The sequence below is a fragment of the Triticum urartu genome, chromosome 2A (genome assembly GCF_056163025.1).
Source record: "Triticum urartu cultivar PI428250 chromosome 2A, HENAU_Tu73, whole genome shotgun sequence".
Lineage (NCBI taxonomy): Eukaryota > Viridiplantae > Streptophyta > Magnoliopsida > Poales > Poaceae > Triticum > Triticum urartu.
Window position 1 is genome coordinate 695,944,809 of NC_141874.1, and position 15,513 is coordinate 695,960,321.

Consider the following 15,513-nt stretch of genomic DNA (forward strand, 5'->3'; position numbering starts at 1 on the left):
CCACACGTGATAGCTCGATTTTGAGAACACTTTTTTAAAATAATTGCCGTATTACAAGTTTGCTATTTTTCCTGGGAACTTGGCCACATATAATGACACAATGCGAAGGTTTCCCAATTTTGTTTTTGAATTTTTTATGCCCGTTTCAAAATGCGGTCAAAACGGCGGGAATGACCGTTCCTAGCTAGTGGTTGAATCTTGAATTTTTTTGGTGTTTCTCTGATTAAATAGGTACTTATGTAACTAGAAATGAGTTTTGGAAAAAATAAATAGCAAACTATAAGGCAGCTGCAGTTCAAATTTGACCCGCTTCCAACTGAATCGGTGGAAATTTGTCTTTTTCACGAGAGGTGGATCAAAACTTTTTGCACCCAACCATTCTATCAATTGTGCATTAAATATGTCCTAGTATTTTAAAAAATTGATTTGGTCCAATTTTGCAACAATTATTTGGGAGGTCCTTCACAAAAAAACCTCCTTTTGGGCACCCGAAAAATGAAAAATGGTTTTTTCGTCCAAAGAAAAATGAAAACTTCCTTAGACAACATTGTTAGACATTCCAATATGCACCCTTGTGCACAATATGAGATCATTTGAACAAACTATGCCATGAATGCGGCCATAAGATTGATCATTTGGCTTGAAAGCCATTGATCTCCACACGTGATAGCTCGTTTTTTAGAACACTTTTTAAAAATAATTGTCGTATTACAAGTTTGTTATTTTTCCTAGGAACTTGGCCACATATAATGACACAATGCGAAGGTTTCCCAATTTTTTGATTTTTTTTGAATTTTTTATGCCCGTTTCAAAATGCGGTCAAAACGGTGGGAATGACCATTCTTAGCTAGTGGTTGAATCTTGGAATTTTATTGGTGTTTCTATGATTAAATAGATACTTATGTACCTAGAAATGATTTCTGGAAAAAATAAAGAGCAAACTACAAGGCAGCTATAGTTCAAATTTGACCCGCTTCCAGCTGAATCAGCGGAAATTTGTCTTTTTCATGAGAGGTGGATCAAAACTTTTTCACCCAACCATTTGGTCAATTGTGCATTAAATATGTCCTAGTATTTTAGAAAAATGATTTGGTCCAATTTTGCAACAATTATTTGGTAGGTCCTTCACAAAAAAACCTCCTTTTGGGCACTCAGAAAATGGAAAATGGTTTTTTCGTCCAAAGAAAATGAAAACTTCCTTAGGCAACATTGTTTTCCATTCCAATATGCACCCTTGTGCACAATATGAGATCATTTGAACAAACTATGCCATGGATGTGGCCATAAGATTGATCATTTGGCTTGAAAGCCATTGATCTCCACACATGATAGCTCGTTTCTAAGAACACTTTTTAAAATAATTGCCGTATTACAAGTTTGTTATTTTTCCTAGGAACTTGGCCACATGTAATGACACAATGCGAAGGTTTCCCAATTTTTTGATTTTTTTTTGAATTTTGTATGCCTGTTTCAAAATGCGGTCAAACGGCGGGAATAACCGTTCCTAGCTAGTGCTTGAATCTTGGAATTTTTTTTGGTGTTTCTATGATTAAATAGATACTTTTGTACCTAGAAATGATTTTTGGAAAAAATAAATAACAAACAATGAGGACGCTGCAGTTCAAATTTGACCCGTGTCCTACTGAATGAGCGGAAATTTGTCTTTTTCATGAGAAGTGGATCAAAAATTTTGACACCCAATCATTTGGTCAATTGTGCATTAAATATGTCCTAGTATTTTAGAAAATTGATTTGGTACAATTTTGCAACAAATATATGGTAGGTCCTTCACAAAAAGAAGTCATTTTGGGCACTCGGAAAATGATTAAAAATAGCTAGAAAGATCAAAAATGCATAGAAATTGGTCCTTATCCATAAAATGTGGTCTAAATCTAGTGAAAATTTGTGTGGTGCCATTTTGCAAAATATTTTTGATAGCTACTTCACAAAATCCCTCTATTTTTAGTACTTAGACATTTTTTTTAAATCACTGGTTTTTCGAACCAATCACGACTCTTCCCACGGATTGATGACATGGCGCCCATCCATCCATCCATCCATCTCTCCATCCCACATCCATCCATCCATCTATCTACAGAAAAAGGAAAATAAAATGAAAAAGAGATTCCCCCCACCCGCGGCCCAAACCCTAGGTCAGATCCCATCGACCCCCCCCCATCGCACCCCTCCTCTCCTCGCAGCCGCCGCACTCCTCCTCCCTCAGATCCTCGCCGCCGCCACCTCCTCCCAGATCCCCCTCTCCCTGACCCAGACCTCCCTCTCTCTGCCATCCCAAACCCGCCGCGGGCCTCCCCCACCCCCGCCGCCGCCGACCTCTTCATCGCCCCCAGCGCTGGCCATCCTTCCTTCCACCATCCAGATCCCCCGTTTCCTCGCTGTCTCGCGTCGCCTCTACCACCTCCCTCCGGCGGAGCTCATTGCCGTTCCCCACGCCCTCCTCCTCTCGCCCCTCCCCTTCCCACTCCCCACAGCGACGGCCGACGGCCTCACCACGGTGCAAAATCCCCCACCACCATGAAGCCAGCGAGGATGTTCCCGTGACGGCCGTTGGTGTCCCCGCCGCTGCCACGGGCCCTCGCCGCCGAGGCGCCCGTCTCCGTGCGGCGGCTGCGCGTGGTGCGGTGCATGGCCAAGGAGCGACGAGTGCGAATGGTGGCGAAGCAGATCCAGCGGGAGCTGGCGGACATGCTGACCCGCGACCCCGTCATGCAGCGCGCTGTCCTCCCCGAGGCCGCCCTCGGCGCCGACCGCTACCTCTCCTTCCCCACCACCATCGCCGCCGTCGAGCTCTCCAACGACCTCCAGGTCACGCCCGGACTCTCCCTCGAAACGATGCGGCTGCGCTGCAATCTGGGATGCTGAGTTCCTTGTCTCTGCTCCGATTTGTGTCTGCAGGTGTGCAAGGTGTATGTGTCCGTGTTCGGGGAAGAAGGTGGCCATGGCCGGGCTCAAGGACAAGACCATGTACCTCCAGGTCACGCCCGAGCTCTCCAACGACCTCCAGGTCACGTCTGCTTACTTCCCATTTTGTTTATAGATCATTATGCTAGTTTCTGTCTTGTTTAATTGGTTAATTGTTCATGCTTGAAGTTAATTAGCTGGAGTAGTTGGTTAGTTACACACTGGTTGGTGCATGCTAGCTCAAGTGTATACATGCATGGATGTATGTGTTTTGTGGTTGAAGGAGTTCATTCTGTGCAGCCGGAGGCGTACAAGTTCAAGATCGGCGACCGTGTTTTTCGGAGGCCCGGAGACCCACCCCTGGACCAAGTTATCGAGATGCTACAGAAGCACAAGGATAAGTCTCAAGATTAAATCTAGCTAGCTGGCTACAGTATGCCTTATGGTCTCGTTGATTTATTTCTTTTGCGCTCTTTTGCAGTTCTATATTGATGAGTGAGCGATCTGGTAGCAGCTAGCTAACTGCCTCTAGATTGTAACCCTATTATGGGATGTGTGGTTGCGCATGCGTTCTGCATTGTCAAATGTGTTCTCTGTTGTCACACATCGTATGCAATGTTGTTCATAGTTTTTATATTTGTTGTCATGCGATGCGGTCACTGAATTGCTCAAATTTGCTGGCCAAGTACTATGTAGTGCTGTTCTATGCTAGGCTACCAGGCTAGGTAACTTCTGTATCAAAATCATGGATTCTAATCTTTACTATTATCTGCCATGGATCAACAATGATGCATCATAGGTAGTAGTAGTAGAGTCGTACTTGGTGCTGCATTGCCCAGTTATTAGCTCCTTGATTTGTTCCTCGCAGCGTGGGGTCAGCACTTTACCTCAACTTGTCTCCATTTTCTCTCACACACTAGACTTGCTCATCCATAACACAATGGCAGTGCGTGAGTGAGTCCTATAGGTATGTATGTTTTTGGGCTGGTTGTAGATGGCTTTGTATGTTATGGTAGTGTGCTTGCTCTCCCTGCTCTGCTTTCGCTTGTAGAAAAGAAGAGCAGAGCAGGGTAAGTAAAACACACTAGCAACTCTCTAATTAGAACACCAGATGCTGTGCAACTCCCTACTAGTAGATACCAACCACATGTATCTACAGATTTACTACTAAATCCAATTACAGTACTACCCGATGTTGTGTGATTCCTTCCATTCTATGATTGATAAAGGAAGTACTTCATTAGTAACGAGACATGCTAATCTGGTGCTGAAATTTATAAGCAACTAAATTGTGCAGAATTAAGTTTCATATTCAAATCGATGGTATGTCATGTGTGCACCATGGACAGAAATTTCAGAGCCAACAGAAAGAAATTCTACTCTTTACTGCAGAACAGTATACAACATTACTTTGTTGGTTGCCTGCTAATTGTGTGCAAACTGCTTATCAATAGCTTATCAAGCACTGCCTGACTGGCTCGCATCGCTCTGCTGTCGTAGTTGTGTCGTCAGTGCTCTTTCCTCTCTGTCTGTCTACGACAGCAGGATTCATGCACCAAACCAAGAACCTGAATCTTTTGTTAGGCTGCTAGTAAACTAGGTTGTACTCCTTCCAATTGCAAGTTGGATAGAACCTGCAATTAAGTGCACAGACATACATGGATTCTGGTTCAATTCGTATGTATGTCTGTATGTGCATGCTTACGACTTTGACTAAAACTGCTAGTTAATTCATTGTTCTACCTTGAAGGTGACCAGTCCCTAGCTGCGTGCTTTGGTCGGTCCTGCTAATTTCAGTTCCTATGATTTTTAATCTCCGTTTTCTATTTTCCCCAGCTACCAAGACTCTGAGTTTGTGGTGATGGCAGCTGACACGAAGCCGATCGAAATCTTCCCCCACCCCCTGTTGCTCCCTAATGATAACAAGGTAGAAATTTTGTCTGTATGCTGCATCATATATAGTACTACTAATTAGTTTGTATGCCGTTGCTTGCGTGATATGGTTAGACCGACGACTGTCAAGCTCATAATTCTATATGATGTGTCAAAGGTTAACGTAATATATGATATGACTTGTGTGCTGACCTCTAGTATCTTGCTTATCTGTAGTGTGTTTGTTGTACGCTTGCCTTTCTTTGGCCTGCTATTCTTATTTATCAAATGAAAGGACATTCTGTTTGGCAGTGGGCGGTTTTGCTCAAAAATAAGTAAATAAATTGTATGTGCATGCTGAAATGTTAGATGTCTGTTGGTTGCTGTATATGGGCAAGATGAATTGAATCTTGATGTGTACTTGTCAATTCTAGCTTATATTGGTGTCTTGCGATCCTAAAAAATTATTGAATCCTGCTATGTACTTGTCAATCCTGCTGTGTGTTCATATTGCGTCTCTGTTTTCTTGTATGAACGAGTTATCTCATTTTAACTAGCTGGAGAACAAAAAGCATGGTACTAGCTCAATTTTTGTTATCATTCTAAATAATTTTCCTTTTCTTGAATGGTCTGTTCTGATTCTTCACCTTTTCTGATTCTTCCCTGCTGATTCGTGTAACAGGGCGACCGAGGAAGGCATGTTGTCTGTTTTCTTGAAGGTCGTTTTGTTTGTTCCCAGCCCTAACTACAGTTGTCCAGCTAGTTCGGCATGTTGTTCATATCACTATTGTAGTCCAACGAGTTTGGCATGTTGTGAGTTTGTGATTGCTTGTAAAGCTTGTAAAGTATTGTATTACACTTGTAGTCATTACTGTGATTGCCACTGTATTACACTTGTAAGGATCTGGTTGCTCTTATTTGAAGTATTATGTGTGCTTTTTGTCCGCCCATTTAAATACTGGTTCGAATATGAAGAATATGAGCCTGATAGATGGGACCCACTTACCAGAACATGACAAATGGGACCCAGTTACCAGAACCTGACAACCGGGACCCATCTGACTAGTGGACCCTTCTTTTGGAAAAAAAAAAGAAAAACTAAATTCGTTTAGACAAAAAGGCCACAACCCAACAATAAAAAAAGTTGCAATGATGGGCTTGGCCCATGAAGCCGATCAAAAATTGATAGAAAAATATATAAAAAGGCCGAATTGTTGGGCTAGGCCCATGTAGAAAATCGAATTGGACCGGGCTGAATCTTGTGCCACATCAGATTGCCACGCTGGATGCCTACGTGGCCTGAGGAGATTGCTAGTGACCAAAACGCCACAGTAGACGTATTTTGGTCATAAACATCTACGACCATTCCAGAAGAAAGGTCGCTATAGTCAGTTTATGACGGCCAGCTTTTGACCTTGTGTTTTTGGTCACAAAAAGGTCACAAATTGAAAACAGTGACCATTCAGTGACCAATAGTGCTGGTCACAAGTTGACATATTTCTTGTAGTGATTCTTCAAACAAATCTCGATGAAAAACTTGCTTTCGGCTACTGCCAAGGCTGGCGGTGGCGGTGTTGTCTGTGTCATTTCCTTCTTGAAGGCATCGTCATCGAGAAGTTCAAGGCCACTCTCTGCTACCACCGGAGCAAACCCTAGACCAGTAGATCGGATGACAGCGGCGCTCTGGTGTCATTTCCCCCTTGGGGGCGTCATTCATGGAGGTACACACGGGCTCGAGGGAACAAAGGACGGCTTCTTTGGTGGAGCAGTGCTTCATCTTACACATTAATGGCGGCGGATCTCGTTAGCGTGGTGCTGTGGAGACTCGGAGTCCGAGACGCGAAGATGGACTCGCGCGGGAGGATGTTGTCTGGGGTCATGGTGGCGTCGATGGCAGAGAAGCCTGGCAAGGTCGGTGCATTAGTTTCTGCTCTGAAGATTGATTGGTGGAAGATGGCGGCGACGACACAGAGAGTGTGCCGGACCAGTTTGTGCCCCAAACCCAGTATGTGGCTTGGTTGGGGCCTCTGTCTTTAGATGTTAGGCATTTATGCGATGTCTGTTTGGTATTAGGCTCGGACTATCGGCACCCCTTCATCAGGTGAATAGAAGTAGCGACAGTTGTTGTTAAGATGGTGACTTCAGACTACATAATGTACTACTTTGTAAGATCTTTATGAATAACTAATAAAATGGCTACATGCATCATCCAGGTGCAGAGGCCAGGGATAATCCTTCTTTTCTAAAAAGAGAACTACTCGTACATGCCGCAAGTAGTTTGAACCCACACAGGCAGACCAGTAAATGTGGGATGCAAATGATATTAGTGGTGACCATTTCTGACCGCACGCTGCTAGTTCATATAGTAGATGCTAGTGTCGAGCCTTTGTATTGAGTCGCTGCTGATAGTTCTTGGCATAAGAGCCCCCTTTGTGTATCTTAGCAGCAACGTGTAATTTTTTGGAACACTGCTAGTAATATGACAACAGTAGCGTGCTTTTTTTAGCTAAACACTTCTTGTATTTTGCCAAGTTTGCAACGGTGTGTCATTTTTGCTAGACGTTGCTATTACCAAAATCCTATGAAGGGTTTCTGCACTAGTGGCTGACATTAAGGTAGGAGAGGAGGTCTCAACCTTTGGCTTGTGGGATTCGTGGGAGAAAAAAAATTGGGCCTCCTCTGATTTGTTGGAATTTTGTAGGAACTCTATAGGATAGGATTTGCAAAGGAAAAAATCCTTTGAAACTCTTTGGTTTATAGGAATGGATTCCTATTCCTATGTAGGATAGGAATCGACCCTTCATATTTTGGAAGAAAAAAGACATTAGCCTAGACTCAATGGAAAAATTCTTATCCTATGCACCAAATAACTTCTCTTTCTCTATAGGAATTGAGATGCATGTCATCTCATTTCCTATGATTTTCCTATCCTACGAACCAAAGGAGGCGAAGGAAAGTCATAGGAATAAGAAGTCACGGGAAATGAGATGACATGTATCTGAAATCCTATGAATAGGAATAGAAAAGAAAATGCCCTTTGGTTCATATCATAGGATTTTTTTTCTATTGAGTCTAGACTAATGTACATTCGAACATATCTATTTTTTCAAATGTACATCGATTATTCAGAAAATGATCAACGTGTATCAAAAACATGTATACGGAAAATGTAGAATGTGTATTGAAGAAAGTACGCATGTGTTGATTAAAAGAATAAAAAATAAAACCGATGAAGAAACACAAAAAAGGGGAAACCCGATGAAAGAAATGTAGATCCACCCGAAACAAGCATGAAAAAACACGCAAAAAAGTTCAAAACAATCACAGAAACAAACAGGGATAAATAACCACGTGAAAAAACATGGTCAAAATTAACTACCACAGAAACAAACATGGAAAAAACACACGGAAAACCGATCAAAAATCTTTCCTAAAAACTGCTCCCCTGGACACCTATTGGACAGGCCCATCAGTGCTCGTCTCATTGGTGGGCTGGATAGTACCTGAGGGCCCAGCGAGGCCCACCAAGGTCGCGGACACTATAGAAGATCAGCAAGTGAAGTCTGAAATAAACCCTGAGGTTGTAGAGGCCGACGCAAATGAACCCTCACCTTTAAATCCCTAAAGTCTGTACCCTGACCTCTCTGATCCCGGTCTACTCGAACCCTAGATACGTTTGGCACACCGAGAAAAGCACAATCCTACCCGGGAACCTGCTTCTTTCACTGTTGGCGTTGATCAACGCATCATAGACATTCTTCCTCGTTCCCATCTATCTCCTGCTATTCCGTTTCCTCGGATCCATCAATGGCAATAGCACATAGCACAACATGCCCGGCTTAAAAAAGAAGAAGCATAGAGCATAGCAAAGACGAGAGTGTCACCTTGTGTGAGCTTAGCATGTAGCATGTGCACATAGGAAAGCTGCTCTTTCCATGTGCACGGCGGCGGCAAGGAGTAGCAACAATAGATGGTAGATGGTACTGGCCAGCGTGGGTAGCGGTTGCTTATGGTCGGGGGCAGCACCAGCCACAATAGTACGCTGCGCCGGCGAGCGGCACCAACGGTACCACGGCCTTGGTGAGATGGGCCGACAGTTTGAGAATAGGTTTAGGGTTTTCCGTGGGGCAAAGCCTTTCCACGTCTTTCTATTTATAATGATCAGCATATACAAGTTACATACGTACATAATACGTGTACATGACACGCTAGACCTATTTTAACATACCCCCTCAATCTGAACTTCTACTCTGTACAAGGTTTAGATTGGTACTAAATCGGTCTAGCATCTGTCGAGTGGCTGGTTTGGTAAATACATCAGCCAGCTGATCATTAGAAGAAATGAACCTGACCTCAAGAGCTCCAGAAGCAACACGCTCACGCACAAAGTGGAAATTGATCTCAATATGCTTGGTGCATGCATGGAAGACTGGGTTGGCAGTCAGATATGTGGCTCCCAAATTATCACACCATAGAACAGGAACACGCTGCTGGGAAACACCAAGCTCCTTGAGTAGTGATTCTACCCAGATGGCCTCAGCAGCCCCATTTGCCAAAGCTTTGTACTCAGCCTCCGTACTAGATCTCGACACCGTCGGTTGCTTCTTAGAGCTCCAGGAGATGAGATTCGGGCCAACAAAGATGGCAAAGCCTCCAGTGGATCGTCGATCATCAGGACACCCAGCCCAGTCTGCGTCAGTGAAAATACTAATGCTGGTGGAGACAGCCTTCCGAAACTTCAGTCCAGTCTGCAATGTTCCCTTTACATAGCGCAGAATGCGCTTAACAGCTTCCCAATGAACATCAGTGGGTTGTGAGAGAAACTGGCATACCTTGTTCACTGCAAACGAAATATCTGGGCGAGTGAGAGTCAAATACTGCAAACCACCAACGACACTGCGATACCGGAAAGAATCATCGGCACCAAGAGGCTGTCCAGACACCCGTGCAAGCTGGTCAGAGGTAGACAATGGTGTGGAAGTGGGCTTACAATTCTCCATGTTCACATGGTGTAAAAGATCCATGGCATACTTCCGTTGCTCGAGAGGGAACAAAACCCAACTGGAGAAGACGAGAACTGAGCCGAGCATACCATGCGCGAGGAGACTGTTTAAGTCCATAGAGAGCCCGCTGCAACTTGCACACATGAGAGGGATACCGAGCGTCCTCGAAACCTGGTGGCTGCTGCATGTAGACCTCCTCAGACAAGTAGCCATGAAGGAAAGCGTTGCTGACATCAATCTGTCAGAGGATCCAGCCGCGAGACACAGCAAGAGCAAGTACCAGTCGAACGGTGGCTAGCTTGACAACCGGACTGAACGTATCACCATAGTCAATGCCAAGCTGCTGTGTGAACCCACGCGCGACCAAACGAGCTTTATACTTATCAATGGAGCCATCCGAGCGATGCTTAGTCTTGAAGATCCACTTGCTCCCAACGACAGTAACACCACGCGGACAAGGCACAAGAACCCAAGTTCTGTTGCGACGAAGGGCGTCGAGCTCATCCATCATTGTTGTGCGCCAAGCATGCTCACGGAGGGCATCACGGTGAGAGACGGGCACAGCGTGAAAAGCACGGCGACAAGGGTCGTAGAGGACAGTTCCATCAGTTGGGACAAGCGCACGACGAGTATGATCTCGGGTACGCGTGACCATGGGGTGACCCGGAGCAGCTGGAGGCGTCGCGGTCGAGGGGACAGGGCTACCCTCAACAGAAGGCGACGCAAGCTGGTCGGACGGCGAGGAGGGAGCAACAGCCTCCTGCACCGATGGGCCCGGGGAGGCCGGCGACGATGGGCCCGGGGAGGCCAGCGCGGTCGATGACGGGGCAACCGACGAGCCGAGTGACGCGGCCGGGGAGGTCGGTGCGTCTGCAGCGGGCTGACCAGCGGAGCGGCCCGAGGCGAGCGGACGCGTCGCGGATGGTGGGCCAGGCAACGAGGCAGCCGACGGGCCGGGCAACATGCATGCGCCATGCACGTCGATCGCCAAGGAAGGAGCGGCGTCCTGGGTTGCCTGCACAGTAGCAATAGCGCCTGGAACAGGCGGATCAGTAGACAGGTAGGATAAGTCATATTTACGCATATGGTCACCCGTAACCGGCTCATTGGAAGGAAACGAGAGAACGTCAGCCAAGGAGGAGATATCGACGGTGACCCCAGGGGTGGCATGTGGAAACACAAACTCATCAAACACAACATCACGGGAGATGTAGATACGGCCCGTGGAACGGTCGAGACATTTGTACCCCTTATGCAGCTGGCTATAGCCTAAGAACACACACATAGTGGACCGAAAAGCAAGCTTGTGGGCGTTATATTTGCGCAAGCTAGGCCAGCAGGCACACCCAAAGGTGCGGAGAAAGGTATAATCAGGTTGGACCTTAAGGAGACGGAACAAGGGTGTATCTTGTCGGAGAACAGGTGTAGGCATGCGATTAATCAGGTAACATGCAATAAGGAAAGCTTCGTCCCAATACCGTAAAGGGAGAGACGAATGAGCCAGTAAGGCCAGACCTGTTTCCACAAGATGACGGTGTTTGCGTTCAGCAATCCTGTTTTGCTGAGAGGTGTGTGGGCAGGACACACGATGAGAGATCCCAGTGCGTTGGAAATAGCGGTGTAATTTGTGGTACTCACCACCCCAGTCTGACTGAATGGATATGATTTTTGTGTGAAGAAGACGCTCAACATGAGCCTGAAAGGCATAAAAGACTTGCTCAACGTCAGACTTGTGCTTAAGGAGATATATCCAAGTGAAACGTGAATAATCATCGACAAAACTCACATAATACTTATAGCCTCCGGAAGAGGCAAGGACAGGCCCCCAAACATCAGAATGAATTAACTCAAGAGGCATAGTAGAAACATGAGTGGATAAAGTATATGGTAATTGTCTACTCTTAGCACGCTGACAAGCATCACACACTGAAAAATGACGTTCAGAAGAACACACTAAATCATTGCTCTTAACAATGTTTTGAACAATATTATTCGAAGGATGACCGAGACGCTGATGCCACTGGGATGGAGTGGTCTTGACACTGAGAGACGCTTGACGAGTGGAGGAAGACGACGCGCGACCAAACGGGATGGGGTAGAGGCCGCCATGACTTCTACCGCGAAGAAGAATTTTCTTCATGGCCGTGTCCTTAACAAGGAAAAAGGAACGGTGAAATTCCACAAAAACATCATTATCAAGAACAAGTCGATAAACAGACAAAAGATGTTGATGTATATGTGGAAGACGAAGAATATTTCATAAGCGAAGGGATGAACCGGGTATAGTGGAATGACCAATATGCGAAATAGACAAACCTGCATCATTCGCTACTTGCACTTGATCCTTCCCGCCATAGCGCTCATGGAAGTGAAGACGATCGAGGTCACTCGTCTGGTGGTCCGTCGCGCCGGTGTCCAGGATCCAGTCCGGCGGTTCAGGCGTGGCGGAGGAGTTGGAGGCACAGTTGGCGGCGCGGTGGTCGCGGTCATAGCGGCTGCGACAGTCCGACGCCTCATGTCCCCAGTTCTTACATATCTGGCACCTAGGGCGCCAGCGACGGCGGCCACCCCCATTGCCTCCTCCATTGCGGCTGTTGCCGCCGGTGTTGCCGTTGTTACGGCCAGGGGGGCCGCCCTTGGCGTTGCCGTAGCTCACCGATCCAGGCGGAAGAGATACAGCGGAGGAGCGGCCGCCACTTGGACGTCCGGAATCGGGCACACGACCGGCGTGGTCGTGATAGGCCGGCCGGGAGGCGGCGTTCACAGAGGACTGCCAGTCCTCAACTTCCGATTGCTGCTGTTGTAGAGCCTCATAGTGGAGGACGCTAGAGTAGAACGCCGGAAACGTGACAGGCACGCCGGCGAAGTTCATCGAAGCAGCGATGGGGTTGAACGCCGAGCCGAGCCCGGTCAGCATGTAGTCGATGATCTCGTCATCGCGAAGAGAGATTTAACCTTCTGCATGTACTCGCTGGCGGGTCTATCTCCTTTGCGTAGCGCCTGAATCTGACGCCGAAGGTTGCGCACGCCAGCGCTGTTCTCGGCGGCGAACATGGTGTGCACGGCAGCCCATGCCGCAGCCGCCGTCCTGCAGCCGATCAGCTGCGCGGAGATCTCCACGCTCATGGAGCCGAGGAGGTGACCGAGGACCTTTTGATCAAGAGTCCACCACTGCTCGTATTCGGGGTTGGTTATGGTACGAGCAGCGTCACCGGTGCCTGTCGTCATGGTCGACTCTGGCGCCTTGGCCGAGCCATCGAGGAACCCGTGGAGGCGTACGCCGGCGAAGTTGGGAAGGGCGAGAGCCCTCCACAGCATGAAATTACTGCGATCAAGAGAGACCGCGATGGGCGGAAGGACGGGGGCGGGAGCCGATGCCGAGGGTGGAGCGATGACGGGGGCGGACATGGTGGTGAGGGCGAGGGTGGAGGACGTGATCATCGCGGCGGCCGATGGGGAGGACAGATCGGCGGCGGGGGACTTGTACATCGCGGCGGCCGTGAGGAGAGGCTGGCGGCAGCGGCCGAGGGAGGAGAGGCGGCGACGGCGGCTAGGTAGGCTCTAATACCAAGTTTGAGAATAGGTTTAGGGTTTCCCGTGGGGCAAAGCCTCTCCACGTCTTTCTATTTATAATGATCAGCATATACAAGTTATATACATACATAATACGTGTACATGACACGCTAGACCTATTTTAACACCGACTTCGTCGACCAGGGCACCAACAGTACCCGCCGTCCTCGCCTACTTCAAGCAGGCTAGACTCACCGCGCGCCTCACGAAGTTCACGGAAGAACAAGACTTCTCCGGCCGCCGCCGGCGTTACCCTTGTCACCACCGTCGTCTGCGGGCTGGACGGGCCGGGCGAGGAGCTCGAGAGACGCCTGGATGGCGTTCCCAAGCAGCTGCTCCGCTCTCTAAGGCTGCCGTAGCAAGGTTCTTCCGACAACTATCGATGGACTGACGCTGCCGCACGGGCACCTCAAGTCGGAGGGGGCGGCGCAGCTCCAGACAAACGAGGCGTCAATGGCCGAGGACGAGCTAAGCCTTCTACACTACACCATGTTCGTTTGTTTGTTTGGTGTACTTGCACACACCAATTAGCCGGCGGCTAGAATCGATCCACCGGCCATGCACTTGTGAGGAAGAGATTGGGGAAGAAGATGCATATGAAATATGGGCCCACATAGTAAGTGACAGTAGAAACGATCCCGGCTGGGATCGCGCCTTTAATACTACGCCAAACATGATTTCACTGATACAGGGTTAGGATTAACTGGAATCTGTAAATGCAGGGTATCAACTTCAGGAATTTGAAGATAAAGGTTTGTTTATATCGGCCTCTACAATCTAAAGGTTTATTTCAGACTTCACTCAAGATCAGCCCTCGTAATATTGTTACGTGTTCCAGGCGTTACGTGTGTTTCCCTCAAAAAAGAAAGGCGTTACGTGTGTACGACTCGGAACACGTACGCGTAAAGATCGAGCAAGAGTTTTCACGATCGACGACGTACGCCTTCTCGGCCTTCCGCTCTGATCTGGCAGGGTTCGTTGCTAATCGATCGGGGGGCGCGTCGGATACGCCTCCTACCTCGACTCAGATATCGATCGAGCCACGCGCTACAAATATATATATATATCCCCGCACGAGGTACGCCACCAACCACCAAAGCAAACATAAGACGAAACTGAGCGGAACCATGAGCCATCAGATCGATCTGAAGACGAGCGCCTGCACCATGGCCGCCGCCGGCGACGACGACGACTGGGTGTACATCGACGGTGACCAAGACACGAAGGCTTCACCGGCGCCGGCGCTATGTGCCTCTGATAGCCTCGAGGAGTCGGAGCATTGCGATCTCGACTACCTCACAAGGAAAAAGGATTCCCGGATCAGGATGGATGTCCACGCCCCGGCGCCTGACGATGCTGCGACGGAGGTGGTGGCGCCTACCGCGGACGCCGTCGGTGATGGCGCTGTGGATGACGCCGACGCCGTGGAAGACGAAGACGGCTGCTCTGACTACTCCAACGGAGGCCGCCTCGAGAAAGCCTACGAGTCGGACCAAGACCTAGGTCAAGTCGACGACGAGTCTGAGCGGCATGAGGATGGGGCGTCCGACCTGAGGCTGAGGGGACTGCTCGACAACCTCAAGACCATCGAAAGTAAACTGCTCCACTGCCAGAGGGAACTGCTGGACTGCCAAAAATCCATCCAAGACCACCGCAAAGCTACACGCGAGGCCATCCCCGCACCGGCACCGGCGCCGTCAGCGCACGGCTACAATGCTCGCCACTCAGCCTACATAGGAGGACTCTCTGCCTCGCCGTACACCTTTTATGATGGCTACCGCAGCGGAGGTTACGGCGACGGCTACGGTTATGACGGCGGCCGCGGCGGACGTGGAGGTTACTACCGCGGCATCTCGGGCTATGACTACGGCAGCCTATACTACTACTAGCTCTTAGGCTATGACTACGGCATGGGCGGCAGAGGAGGTTACGGCATCGGCTTTGGCCATCTCTACGGTGGCGGCGGAGGCTACGGCGGCATCTCGGACTATGGATATCGCTACGGCCGCGACGGAGGTCATTACTCTGACTTTGACTACGACGGCCTTGGAGATCTTTACAGCGTCTGCTCTGGCAATAGCTACGGTTACCGCCCTGAAGACTATGGCCAACGGTACCGCAGGGACGGGTATCTCGGCGGCTG

At 48.4% G+C, this 15,513-nt stretch overlaps 1 protein-coding gene and 1 pseudogene across 1 annotated transcript; both read left to right on the forward strand.

Moving 5' to 3' along the window:
- Positions 1 to 2,550: 2,550 nt before the first annotated feature.
- Positions 2,551 to 3,421, forward strand: LOC125532658 (putative ribosome-binding factor A, chloroplastic; annotated as a pseudogene).
- Positions 3,422 to 14,497: 11,076 nt separating this feature from the next.
- LOC147986864 (uncharacterized) lies at positions 14,498 to 15,259 on the forward strand. Its single transcript, XM_087540181.1, has one exon. It carries the CDS (start codon positions 14,498 to 14,500, stop codon positions 15,257 to 15,259), a length of 762 nt encoding a protein of 253 aa, XP_087396307.1.
- The last annotated feature ends 254 nt before the right edge of the window (positions 15,260 to 15,513 follow it).

Excerpts from the sequence above, each read along its gene's own strand:
- LOC147986864 (XM_087540181.1), top strand. The coding sequence starts at position 14,498 with ATGAGCCATCAGATCGATCTGAAGACGAGCGCCTGCACCATGGCCGCC.